Source organism: Acartia tonsa, chromosome 1 (assembly GCF_053477335.1).
Source record: "Acartia tonsa isolate MP-2025a chromosome 1, ASM5347733v1, whole genome shotgun sequence".
Lineage (NCBI taxonomy): Eukaryota > Metazoa > Arthropoda > Copepoda > Calanoida > Acartiidae > Acartia > Acartia tonsa.
This window is the reverse complement of record NC_137260.1, coordinates 59,711,613-59,726,303: the sequence shown is the minus strand read 5'-3', so window position 1 is coordinate 59,726,303 and position 14,691 is coordinate 59,711,613. Positions and strand designations below refer to the sequence as shown.

Below are 14,691 nucleotides of genomic sequence, written 5' to 3'. Positions count from 1 at the left end.
AATGGGTGCTGCATCAAAAATAGCAAAATTTTCCCCTTGATATACAGGCTTTATTTCCTCCACCTGAAAGTCAAGTCTTTCAGTAGCATGGGGCATTAAGCGGCTAATAAAATCGGCCAGCTGTTCGTCTGTCCGAATAGATAGAAAGGAAACCATTTTTCCAAACCAATAGAGAATTTTTTGGCTCAAGTAATCAAGCTTACTCTTACGATTCTCAATTTTCTTGTTTCTAAGGATCTTATAACAAGCCACATTGTCTGTCAGTATTAATGTCCTTGTACCTTTGATCTCCACCTCAAAGAAGGTGAGTCCCTCGTAGATGGCCAGGATCTCTAGGTACACTATACCTGTGGTCTCCATAACTTTGGGGGCCACGGTTTTTGAAAAAAACCCTAATATCTTTCCTCTCACATTAATATCATTTAAATTATTTTTCATGCTTTTTTCGAGGAACGTATAAACTTCTCTGTCACTGACGTCTAGATTTTGAACTGTCTTTTTGTATTTTCTCTGTTTTATTTCAATATTTTCTTTTACTCCCAAATAATAAAAATTGTCATTATTAACAAATATTATAATTTCAGAGTTGGAGGATTCGGTGAATCGCTGGTAGAGCAAGTTCTCGAGGATGGATCCGTCTTTGCTTGACAGGTAAATTATTCGAAGTTTATGCTTTGAAAACATTGAAAAAGAATAGAATAGGAATGTCTGAACGTATGGATTATTCAACGGTAGAGCCCCTGCTCTAAGTAGATTTATTTTCTCTACAAATATTTTATTCATTTCTTGTTTAGTCCTTACAACATCGTCAGATGTGACTTCCAAAAGATAGCTTAATTGTGAATACATTGTAAAATTATTTGAAAAAATTTTATACCAATTTTCATATGAATTTGAAAAATCTAGTTTTAAGAAGATTGATATCTGATAAAATAAGTTTAGATAATCTGATTCTTTAAAAAGTACCCCTATCTCTTCATGGTCATTAAAATATGCTTTTAGTTCAGCAGGCATGTCCATAAAGTTAGGCAGCTCGGATTGAAAAAGGTCTTTAATTTCAAATCCTAGCAAGCTGGAACCTATGGCATGCTTGCTGGCGTCTGTGTATAACATCTGAAAGTCTATATTTCTTGCTGATTCATTGCTGAGATTATCAGATGCAAGTATTTCTTTGATTTTATTGAAGTGAAAATCGGCTTCTTCATTCCAGTCAAAATTCCTTACTTGGGGGAACAAAGCATTCATATGTCCATGGATAGGTAGGGGCAAAAGTGATCTATAATATTGAAGATTTCCTATAAATGATTGAAGTTCTTTTAATGTTTTTGGAGCCTTTAGTTGCATTATATATTTGACCTTTTTGTCAGGGATGGTAATCCGTCCCTGGCCTATTTCATAGCCTAGTACAACTACTTTATCTTTGTTTAAGTCTGTACAGAAAGTACATTTGTCCAAATTTAATTTTAGATTTAGCCTATTAAGGCGGGATAGAAAAGTTTCTAGTTTGGCGAGGTGGTCCTCGATGTCCTCTTCATACCAACTGAAAATTGAGAGGTCATCGAACCAAACTAGTAACAATTCTATAATGTCATTAATTTTTAAATCATTTAAATGAATATTTGATAATATATAATGCAACAAAAGGCTGGGTGTTCCCGCATAGCCGGTGATGGCTCTCTTGAAGCGGAAACACCCAAAGCTAGTCACAATGCAGGACACTCCTGAATCAAGGACTTTTTGGGATAGTTTAAGATTATAAAATGCATTTTTAATATCTACAAAAGTCCCGTATCTCACTTTAGGTAGCAGATTTTTTAGCGTATTCATCGGATCCATTGTGATCGATGATACGCTGTAAGGAATACTAGCATTTACCCCCCTAGAGTCAATGATTATGCGTGGGGGCGCCTGTTTATCCTTACGGCTCGTAAGGAAAACAGGTGACCCAAACTGCTGGCTGGGTGGGGAGCATTCTATAATGTCCATTTTTAAACACAGGTCTATGAAATATCTAAGATGGAGCGTATCTGTTAGGGAGAGATTATAGATTTTAGTATTCTTATCATAATTTTCAGGGCAAGGGAAATCCATTTCTTCAATGCTTTCCCCAATATCGAAGTTGTGGGACGCCCCACTTTCAAATTTTAATAAGAGATTAGCTACTCTTTGTTTTACATTTTGGTCCTCTATGTAACTTAATTTCCCTAATATTTGCTCTAAGGTTAATGGTGGTGGGGGTAGTGGCGCAGTCAACTCAATTCCCTCTTTATTATCCCCAAAAATATCTGCTATTTCTTCGAGACTTAATTCATTTTCTGGTTGTATTGTATTTACACTATTTATTTTAATAATCTTATCTATGTTAACATATGTTTTATCTTTCTTAAAAATATCAACATTAGAGCGGGGCTTTATACGTTTTTTAGCACTATTTTAAATGGTATTTTATCCAATAATTTATTTACAATATTTTTTACTTTATTCTTAATATATTTTATTATATTTAGTATGGGTTTAATTAGATAATCGCGCGTCTTTGACAGAATATTGGAACCTTTTTTTATTTTATTAAGCTGCTCTTTAATTCCATTGTTTCCTCTCAAGACAGCGATTGATTTAATTGAACCCATTTTAGGTGCTTTAAAACCTTTTAATTCTAAATTTTTGTCTTTTTCAGGTTGGCAAGGCAGGAGAGAGATCAGAAACCCGCCTGGTTTGATTATAAGAGGATTTTCTCCTACATTTTCACAGTACACCGCAAGTTTATTTTCCCCTGTCCTGGTTATTGAATACATTTTGTATTTAATCTTAATTTGAGTATACATGTTTGAAAGGTGTGGGATAAAGTGTTCTTGTTTTGGGTCTTTATCTTTGACTTCCAGTTCTATTAATTTTTCTTCTCCCTTTGCTAGTTCTAATTTTTTGATGTTGACAGCAAAAGGATTTTTTACCTTTCTTCTGTTAGGGTTTATTTCTATGTAGACTTTTTGTCCCTTTACTTGCATGCCTATATTGCAAGTGATCAAAAATGGGCGTCCTAATAGGCAAATATTCTTTTCTTTAAGTACATGGAAGTCCAAGAACACTTTTCCCACCCCTTCAAACTCGACCCCTAGGCGTCGGGCATCAATGACGCTTATTGCTTTGCCTTCTACTGAAGACAAACGGTAGGCCGAACAAAGCTCCATCTCGTGGTAATTAGGCAGCACTTTTAGTAAGATATTTTCTGATACGCAGTTTACTGCGGCCCCAGTGTCTAGCTCAAAAATTATTTTGCTGCCATTAATTGCCACGGGAATTTGGATCTTGTCCAGCACGCCTAGGTGGCTTTGAATTGTTTTAATTTCCAGATTTGTTTCTAATTTGTCTATGTCAATTATGTCGGTTGTCCTCTCAGCCAGCAGTTGCAGGAAATATCTCCCATTGGGTATATTGACATATAGGAAAATTATTGTCAATAGCCCATATGGAGCAAGATAATTTCCCAACAGCATGGCTGTGAGCACAATCATAATAATTGTCATAAGTTTATTTTGGTTTGGGTATTCGTGTAAATAACTCAAAAACGATATTGTTTTTGCAATTTTTACACGATTCTCCAATGATAATTCATTTTTAAAATAATGTTTTTTATGTTTTATTCTGCTTTCAGACTCATCATCAGGTTCTAAAAATGACTGCTCAATGTTTCCGGCTTTATGTTGTTCCCTAGCAGACGCTGCATTATCAAATTTGTCCAGGTAAAAACAGCCGCTAGCGATAGTTTCAACTTCAGTCTGTTCGTCTGTTTTTATTTTGTTTGCCATATCTACGTTAGCTATGGTTTGATTGATGTTCAATAAGTGTTCCTCTACAGATTTATCTCCCCGATACTCGAAATTTTCAAATATTTTTTCTAATCCGGATTCGGAGATTGATGGGGGATTTTTTTCATCCTCATCTGAGCTAAAATCGCTACTATCTAAGTCACTTAAGTCTGATATAGAGTCTTTGTCACTGTCTAATTCAATTTTTTCGATTTCGGCCATGATTTCAGCCCTAGTTAATCCTGTAATATCTGTTAATAGATCGTTTTCATCTATATCATATTCAGGGGTATCTTCCATTGAAGGGTTTTCTTCGGAAAGAATTTTTAAGTCATTTTCTTCAATAGATTGGGTATCATCAGAATTACTACTAACATTTTTTATTTCTATTTTAGGATATAGTGTTGAGTGTTCAAGTATGGTGCTATTGGCTTTGTCTTCGCTCGGAATGGGTAAGTTGTTACTATTGCTGTCTTTAATTGGTTCGTTTTCTGATTCTTTAAGCTCTTGTAGTTTTTCGGATATACCCTTTTTTACAATTTCTTTGACAGGTATGGTTTCTGTCAAATTGATATCTAATATTTGGTCATTATTTATACTATTACTATTTACAATATCACAGCTGTTACCTTCATTTAAGCTGCCAGGGGCTGCTGATTTATTATTTACAGATTCATCTTGCATATCATAATTAAGTGGAATATTTACAGGGTTATTTTGTTTGTCTTTATTGGTTGAACATTCCAGTAGTTTAATTTCTTGATTTTCATTATTTATTTCTGTTTTTAGAGTGAGTGTAACTGCCACTGGAATGGATATTTGATGTTTGTTTATAGCAGGTGAGTTTTTCCCTTTGTCAGGGGCGCCGGGTATTTCCCAAGAATCCGTATTATGTATTTTATTGATTTCTTGAGAAGTACTCGGCGGCCTTAGCCGTTTTTTTCCGCTGGCAGTGGTAAAGTACATGCTGCCAGTGGATGATGGCGTCTCGTTATCCCATAATGTAGGCATCTAGGGCATTGTTCTTGGGCCGGTGTCACATTGGGGTAATAGTGACAATCGGCACTACCATGTGTGTCAGAATTACATAGTAGGCATACGATGCGATTGGCTAATTCCTTCTCTTTTTTCTTTTTGTCCCACCATTCCCCGTTAGCTTTCCTTATAGCTGGGTCTGGGTGTTTAAGACAATGTTTGCTATAATGTCCTTTTTTGCAATGTTCGCAAACAGGTTTAGGTTTTGTAGATACATCTTTGGCATTTTTATCATTTTGTTGTCCTTTATTTTTGCCATTATCTTTTGGTGTCTCTTTTTTGGCTGTTAGGGAATTTAGGCGATTTTTTCCTAATTGATTAACATTCCCGTTTTTCTGTTTTTCCATCCTTCTTTTTCTGTCCACAGCTGCATGATAATAGCTGCGATTGTTGCTAAACCAGTTTAGTATTGTCTCTTTTGTGCAATTTGGTATATTTGTCGTTGCCAAAAATGCAGATTGCAAATATTGCGGTACCAGATAAAAACACACTTTTTCTCTAAGTTTAGCCATTTGATTTTCGTGGGAATTTCCCGTTTTTTGCAACATTGCAGCTAGATTTATGACAGCTTTGTTAGGTCTGTCCTCGTCCTCTGTCGTTATCCTATAGGTATGGAAGCGCCTTTCATAGTCCTGTGGCCCAAGTATTTCGGCACCTATGGTAGTTAGGATGGCTTTTACGAAATCCTGTGCACTTAGCACATTAGGATCTATTTCTAGCATGTCCAATTTGTTCCTTGATTCTGGGTTAAAATAGTGGATTATTATGTTGTTATAGGAACTATGGGTGAATGGTTTTATATATGTTTCTAAGTATTTAAAAGTGTTGAAGAAGGTATAGGGATTGGTTTGTTCCCCATATAGGTTAGGTATTTTGCCAAGGTATTTTATTTGGCGGAAAATACGCTCATGTTCAGCGGTACCCCATACTAGATTGTTTGGGATAAGTTTTATAATTTTTTTAATATTTAGATCTGTATGGCTGGGCGAGTCTTGGAGGAGAAGTCTCAACTTATCCATCTGTTCAGAGGTTAGTTTATTTTCTAATATGTTCATTTCGATCATTTCCTCTCTATTTCTATTATCTCTATTGTTAGAGGATGTTCGTCTGTCCCAATCTGATTCGGTATCAGATGAACTGGAACTTGAACTTGATGTTGGACTACTACTGTCTCTGCGTTTATTCATTCTCTTTGGCATTGAGAAGTTTTTTTCGTCTTTCCTTCTGTCCTCTTTGTCGCTATCGCTTTGTTTGTTTTTTTGTTTGTGACGGTGTTCATGATGTTTATGATGTCGCCTATCCTCAAAGCCATGAGGATTGAGAGGATCATAGTGTCTGTATTTTTTATTTGTATGTTTTTTATTTTTTCGTTTTTCTGAGTAGTCGCTAGATTCAGATTCATATTCTGGTGGATCTGATGATGGTTTATTTTCTTTTTTAATTTTAGGCTTTGTGCCTGTTTGTTCTTGTTTTATTGTTTGTGTATTATGCTCTATCTCATTTTGGGGGTTGAGATGTAATTGTGGCCTATGCAAGATTCTATTTCTACGTCTTTTATTTAAAACAAACATGGCTGGTATTGTGTGAACCTCAGGCTCAGTTTGAATTCGAGGTATTTCCTCGATTTGATCATTTATAGTTTCTAAGTGTAAATACTGATCTTCAGTATTATCTAGGTTAGGTTGATAATCAGGGTTATATGGTGGAGGATTTAATACATCCTCGTCTATATTATCAATAATATTATCTTCCATTTTCAGGACATATATTCGAGGCTTAGAAGAATACGATGTTAATTCTGACTATGGATATCTAGCGGTAAGACTTATTTAGTGGCTTTGTAGCCCTCTCCCCCCCTAAAGGAAAAGTTAAACCTTACCTGGGTTTATCCGGTAACGGAACCAATTTTATGGGTCACCTCCGGGTTCTAGGGACAAATGTAATCCTTTATCACAGGACTACAATCTCTCACCAATGTCTCCTTTCCAGATCAGTGACGCATTAATCTCTGTTCGGCGAGTATATCTAACCTTAGAATGGTGATATTATATTACACCGATCCTAAATCCAAGTTCGCTTAAGAGATAATCTTTTGTTTAGAAGCCCTAATCCGAAAATGGTATCAAAATATTACTGATAACTTTATATTGCTATTTAATCTGAGAACTTTTTATTCCTAGGTATCTAACTTTGCCAACACTTTTAAACTGGAAGTATCTATTGTGGTTACTAGAGTCATGCGAACATGACTACAATATTCCGTCCTGCTGCCTGTATCCCCGTGAGGCGTGTAGTTCTTTGTTAGGTACCTTTGTCAGGTAAGAAAATCACTAGGCTAGCTCCGAACCGATCTTCCAGAGTATTAGCAAAATAAAACTACCTTTAAGACGTGAACTTATTCAGAGTTCTTATTCGAAAATGTTAAATTGTCCGAATAGATAACGATCTCCAACCTTTTTGGACTTCAGAAGCTTGAGGGAAGATCCGGTTTGTTAGTATCGGCCGTCAGATAATGAGCTATCATCAACCGTAGTGGCGGGGCCACCACCGTGCTTTCCCTTTGTTATTCCTATTTAGTCCCGTAGTAACTTGCAATTTAATGGTGCAGGGCACCAAGCTATAGGAGTTCTCTTCAGAACAAAAACTTGGAGATAACTATCCGTTCGGATGCCTAAGCTTTTAGGCCCTAAGAAGGCCTTATCCTTAAATATATCTCAATTGACCAACATCAAATGATATTCTACAATTTATTTAACAAAGTATTTATGAATTTATCTAACAAAACTTTTTATTTTTTAGGTGTGTTTTAAATGAAAATCCTAAGTTTGAGCCGCCAAGACCCTCAAGAAAATTCCAAAGAAAGAGAAGGGAGTCTTCCCTTAAATTTTAGAATTTTTTAAAGAGTATGTGTAATATAGTAATTCCGTATCACGACTCACTGTTTCTCTTTTCCAGGTTTACTTTTATAGGCCCTGAAGCCTTAGGAAAAAGAGAGACAAAAAGGATGACTTTTATTTTTGTGTTGATTTTTATGTTTTAGGGAAATTGGCGACCTGATTATTAAGATTTTGCATTTTAAAAGTGTGTGCATATCTCAACTAAATTACAATAAGCATTTCATAAATTAGTAAGATCACATTTTATTTTATTTTACATCAAGAATACATTAAACTATTGGTTTCAAATTAGTTTTTTTTTTTAATAATGTTTTTTCAATGTCATCTTTAATTTTACAAATTTTCATTCTTTTAATTTAGTTTGTTTATCTCGAAACCTCTAATTTTATGATTCTTGTGTTGTTTTACTAATGTTAATTTATACTGATAATTTTTGCTAATAATTTTTTAGCTGTACTATGACCATTCTATTAAAAGGGGTATTGTCTCTCACTTTACCTTTTAGGGTCTTCGTTTTATAGATCTTATTTCCCCATTTTAATAAATAGGTCTTTATACGTGCTTTTTTACTTAAATATTATATTAAATTGTTTTAAATTTGTCTAATTTTGATAATATTTTATAGTCTTTTATTTTCATTAGAATAAATACATAATTTAAGGTATGGGTTGGATTTTTCCCCAGCAAAGCTACTCTACAAGTTATTCATAGAATCGGTTTAGGGGAAAAGGACGAACCATATTTATCAACTTGTCTGTGATTCAATTTGTCTATTTGTCTTTCCATGATTTTTTAGTTCTTTGCTGCTTATAGATGTTGTCATTCTTGTTTTAAATTATGATTAATCTCTACACTTGAAAAGTTTAAAAACTTACGATCTTGTCTACATCTACATGTGCAAGAATTTTCATCCCAAATCTGAAAAAAAATGTACAGTAAATATAATATTCCTATGTTAGACGGCCTAAATTACCAATGTATTTGTAATTTTAATTTCTTTAAAGAATGGTCTATATTTTTTTTCTTACAATATATCAATTTCGACTGATAAGATAACTGCACTGAATGCTTTACAAAAAGGCAATACTTCAACAATCATTGCTGCGTTATAAAAAGACGTACCTTATTATATACATTGTCCTCTCATAGAACTATTCTTACAGATACAAGAACATCTACTAGAACTTACCTTATTATATTGAGCCATACATTGGCCTCTGACAGAACTATTCTTACAGATACTAGAACATCTACTAGAACTTACCTTATTATATTGAGCCATACATTGGCCTCTGACAGAACTATTCTTACAGATACTAGAACATCTACTAGAACTTACCTTATTATATTGAGCCATACATTGGCCTCTGACAGAACTATTCTTTTAGATACTAGAACATCTACTAGAACTTACCTTATTATATTGAGCCATACATTGGCCTCTGACAGAACTATTCTTTTAGATACTAGAACATCTACTAGAACTTACCTTTTTATATTGAGCCATACATTGGCCTCTGACAGAACTATTCTTACAGATACAAGAACATCTACTAGAACTTACCTTATTATATTGAGCCATACATTGGCCTCTGACAGAACTATTCTTACAGATACAAGAACATCTACTAGAACTTACCTTATTATATTGAGCCATACATTGACCTTTGACAGAACTATTCTTACAGATACTAAAACATCTACTAGAACTAACCTTATTATATTGAGCCATACATTGGCCTCTGACAGAACTATTCTTACAGATACAAGAACATCTACTAGAACTTACCTTACTATATTGAGCCATACATTGACCTCTAGTAGAACTATTTTTACAGAAACAAGAACATCTACTATCCATATTACATTGAGCCATACATTGGCCTCTGACAGAACTATTCTTACAGATACAAGAACATCTACTAGAACTTACCTTATTATATTGAGCCATACATTGGCCTCTGACAGAACTATTCTTTTAGATACTAGAACATCTACTAGAACTTACCTTTTTATATTGAGCCATACATTGGCCTCTGACAGAACTGTTCTTACAGATACAAGAACATCTACTAGAACTTACCTTATTATATTGAGCCATACATTGACCTCTAGTAGAACTATTCTTACAGATACAAGAACATCTGCTAGAACTTACCTTATTATGTTGAGCCATACATTGGGCTCTGACAGAACTATTCTTACAGATACAAGAACATCTACTAGAACTTAACTTACTATATTGAGCCATACATTGACCTCTAGTAGAACTATTTTTACAGAAACAAGAACATCTACTATCCTTATTACATTGAGCCATACATTGGCTTCTGACAGAACTATTCTTACAGATACTAGAACATGTACTAGAAATTACCTTATTATATTGAGCCATACATTGACCTCTAGTAGAACTATTCTTACAGATACAAGAACATCTACTAGAACTTACCTTATTATATTGAGCCATACAATGGCCTCTGACAGAACAATTCTTACAAATACAAGAACATCTACTAGAACTTACCTTATTATATTGAGCCATACATTGGCCTCTGACAGAACTATTCTTACATATACAAGAACAACTTCTAAAACAATAATAAAACATTTAATACAAGGGATTAATTTAAGTTGAATTGCTTTATCCAGTCAGAAAATTGAACAAAATCATACAATAAAAAGTATTGACATTATAATATTAGATGCAACATTCATTTTTTGTACAATTCATAAAAATGCAAAATGGTTAAACTTAATGAGATGCTGATCAAGCATCATACGAGTCAGCATTCCAAAAATCAAAATAATTTTATAGTTCAATAATGTCAAAATAGCTATAAAACAAAATCAAACATTTAAATGGACACACGTACTTTCTGGTAATGTTTACAGAATTGCTACGCCTACAAAAATCTGTATGCAAGATATAAAACTTATCATTATTTATGATCAGATCCTAAAAAATCTCTTTTAAAATCAAAGAAGTGCACAGGTTTGTGGTAGGGGGAAGTGAACCTGGTAATTTGACCATTGCCCTTAATTATGCTATGGGGGTGATTTCAAACACCCCCTCACCCCACCTCTGCATGTCTGTGTTTAAAATATTTATACCTTTCATTGAATTCTTGTAATTCATTGCATTCTATATCTCCACATCCACAGCTACATGATCTTAATAAAATAGAAAATTAGAATGTTTTTCAACCGATTTTTAATGAAAATACGCTATTATAAGACATGAAGATATTTTTCAATTTTAGCAATCATTTTCATTTCATTTTGTGTATTGTAGAAATGAATCAAACAATATATTAGCTTGGACGTTTTAGAAAAGTGTATTCAGGTGGTAATGGTTTCACATTTAATGCTTCTATTCAAAAGAAAAAAATAACCCGAAGTAACATGCTCTAACATAATATAAAAGCAAATATAACACTTACACATGGACTTCAAGTTTGACAGTGCTACAAACTTCCACAGTCGACTGTCCAGATATAGTCTCCAGAATAACTGGAACATCCTGCAGTACTGTCTCATTAGCTTTGCAACTAAATATAGAATTTTATGTTAGTAGCTACTCTATAACTAGAGTTTAACTGTAGAGTGTCCAGAAATAGTTTCCAGAATAACTGGAACATCCTGCAGTACTGTTTCACTAGCTTTACAACTAAATATATAATTACAAAAATTACAGCTAAGTATTGACATTGATAGGAGGTTCAAGTTAAGTTTAAAGAAGTAGAAATCTATATCAAAAACAAATTTTGTCCTAAAATAACAAGAACCAGACATATTTATCCCTAAAGACATTGTACTTTACTATTTGTGTTAGACTTACAGATTAGATGTTATTTTATAAGCTACGCTTGCATACTCTTTGCTCTCAAACTAAATAAAATTGTGAAATTTCTACTTTGTAAATTTGCATCATAATTGTCGTTTGTAAACGTAGGTAAACTGTGTACTTTGATCTCTGTGTATATTTAAATTGTTTATGTACATACATGTTAGGCTGTTGACATATTTTCTAATAAAAAATTAATCTTCATTCAAAGTGCCTTGTTGAACACAGACCCCTCCCACCCGTCATTAATTTTAAATAAGTGGAATTGGAGGTTGCAGTTTATCGTTTATTACTTTAGTTCAAGTTAAGTTAGATTATAATGAACTAGCGTCTTCGCCCAATAGGTATTTTCACCTCCTGGGACCCCACCCTTATTTTCATTAATTTTATATTACGATATTAGAGGGTAGTGGGGGGTTTATTACTCGCAAGGCACTTAAAGGAAAATCACCGAAGTTAGGTTTCAAAATAATTTTATCGATGAACATTGAAGCCTCTATCAAACTAAGAAACATTAAAAATTTATTTCACATGTTACACATGTATTACCCTAAAACAAAAGATAAAAGACTACTCTTTAAGAGATATGAAGAGTTGTCAACATCCCTACCCTATGTATTGAGTCATTTATTGGAAGACCGACTATATTTACAAATCAAACAACTGCGCGTGACGTCACAAATTTACTTTTAGAAATCAATCATTTCTGCTGAACATCAAGTTTTCTTGAAATGAATAAAAGTTAACGGAATCATTATTGGAATTTTAACAAGAAGTGTATTTTTATTGTAAATAGGTTGAAAAACGTTCTAAATTTGAAATATAAAACAAGAAGAAAAACATCCATACATGTTATGAAACTTATGAAAAAACTAGCGGCTACACCCATAGAAGCCTCTACAAGCACTTAAAAAGTGTCAACCCCTCTCAGTTTCAAGTTAATTTTTAACAAAAAATGTACTTTTTGGGGGGGATTGGGGGCTTTTTTGGGAGGGTTGATATATACCTTTCCAAAAAATAGTTTTAAAAAACCTTCCCTGGATCTATAAAAAGCTTCAATGTGTAGAAGAACAATATCGGTTCAGCAGTTAGCGAGATCCTTCATTACAGACAAAATAGGATACTACTTTATAAAATAGGATAAGTCCTGAATAAACTGGATGTTTAATGCCACACTAAAATATTTCAGTGATTTTTCTGGAATTTATAGAACCCTGAATGATATGTTTAAGAGGTTCTGGAAACCATACATAAGATACAACCATCAGAAGGTATCAAAATCATCACATAAATACTAAAATCAATCACACGTAGTCACAAAAGTACACTTGTAGAGATGCTACTCTTCAAACTATACCTTTGGTAAAGATGTCCATTTTCATAACAGGCTCCTGAACACCGAGGCAGCTCAATACGATTAGGAAAATACTGAAATTAATGTTATAATAAATATTTTTACAATAACAAATATAAATGGGATGTTTGCCTAATTATTTGTTTGACTATAGGTAAACCCAAGATATCAGTGTGTCTAACTATGTGTACTGAAGGATATAGCTAACCGCTGAACCGATATGGTTCTCCTCTACAATGTAGCTTCTCATAGGTCCTAGGAAGGTTCATGGGAAGGTATCTACACCCGCCAAAGAGAATTTTTCTACTTTTCTTTTCAAACTATAATTCAAAGTGGAGGGTCGATTCCCGCCTCCCCAACCTTACCTCAAGTGACCCTAGAGGCCTCAATTGACGTAGTCGCTAGTCATATTTTAAATTAGTTAGGTTTTTTTCTGTAAGAAGCTTAAGACTTGGGGTGGTTTTAGGCTATAGATCTGCCCTTTATAATCCATTGAATACAACGCCCCAAGATGGTAAGGAAAAAGCAGCTAGTAAAACTAAGATTAATATTTACTTTTTACCTGTATTACATTTGGATCTGGAGGAAAAGGAATTGCAATTGTTTCATTTCTAAAAACAGTATATTTTATAAATTTACATCGGATCTATTCTACACAATTTACATAAAGGTGTGTACGTGAATTCTTGCAGCTTGTATAACAAGAAACTTTATAATCATAGTTGACTTGGTTAGATAATAGACAGCTTAAAAGGAAAAATTAATTGATTAATTCCAGTTATTCTCCGAGGGGCCGAAGGCTTGGACTGCTATCATTCATCTTTTTTATTCTATTATTTGTAGAAAATGTCTGTAATACGATACGATACTTGATTTTTCAGTTGTGCTCAGAACCGGTTCTGATCCAATCAGTTTTGAAGCCATAGAAATAAGTTTTAAACATACTCTGGAACAACATCATAAAATTATTCTATTCTATTTCAGATTCCATTTACTTTAATCTTCACTACCTGGATGCTCTACTTATGAACAAAATTGTTATTGTTTAAATTTTTCTTACTTTGGAAGACATTTTGGTAATCTATTCCAGATCAAATTCCTTTTATCCTCATTACATTCTCCAGATAAAACATTTGTTGATTCCCTAGGAATAAAATAGACTTATTTTTTTGTAGCAAATCTACTATATAGCTCACAATTGCTCAAATTATAGTAGATTCCCCTGACCAATGGGCTCATATTTAACATAGAATAAGGAGGAATTTAACAAGCATACTTAATTTCGCATTATAACTGAATGGTTCCTACTGCTGCAGTGTCATATGAGCGACAATTAAATGACAGACTAGGGGGAATGCCTTGGCCCAAATCAGGCTTTTATACCCCCTGTGTAAATTAAAATTAATGGTTATTTTCCCCTCCATCCTGTTTCTTAAGAAATAATATTCAATTAATGTTTATTTGAGATTATATCCTTTAAATTTTTGACAACATTGTTTTCTGGCCAAAAAGAATATTGTACGTTTGACTGTCTGTTAGTAAATAATTATATGAGAAAATGAGATCTTTATCTATTAAATTATACCCAACCACTGAAATTGGTTACGTATATGTGACTTTAAATAGCAAACTTTTATGCTTTGAAGTCTGCAAAGTTAGGAACATAAAATACTTTAATGGTTATTTCTCGCATCGTATTATAAACAGCTTTCCGCGGATGCAAAATATACAATTATAAGATTAAAATCAGTT

At 33.5% G+C, this 14,691-nt stretch overlaps 1 protein-coding gene across 3 annotated transcripts in view; it reads right to left on the bottom strand.

The window, feature by feature from the left end:
• The window catches only part of LOC145325348 (uncharacterized), a 49,083-nt gene that overhangs the window by 25,580 nt on the left and 8,812 nt on the right, over window positions 1-14,691 (bottom strand). For all 3 annotated transcript variants that reach the window (XM_080168351.1, XM_080168366.1, XM_080168358.1), the window contains 7 exons: window positions 14,000-14,083; window positions 13,502-13,550; window positions 12,943-13,013; window positions 11,182-11,289; window positions 10,853-10,912; window positions 10,266-10,329; window positions 8,614-8,656 (listed from right to left, as the gene is read on the bottom strand). In XM_080168351.1, the coding sequence (XP_080024477.1) occupies window positions 8,614-8,656; window positions 10,266-10,329; window positions 10,853-10,912; window positions 11,182-11,289; window positions 12,943-13,013; window positions 13,502-13,550; window positions 14,000-14,083 (479 nt within the window). The remainder of the gene's footprint in view (window positions 1-8,613; window positions 8,657-10,265; window positions 10,330-10,852; window positions 10,913-11,181; window positions 11,290-12,942; window positions 13,014-13,501; window positions 13,551-13,999; window positions 14,084-14,691) is intronic.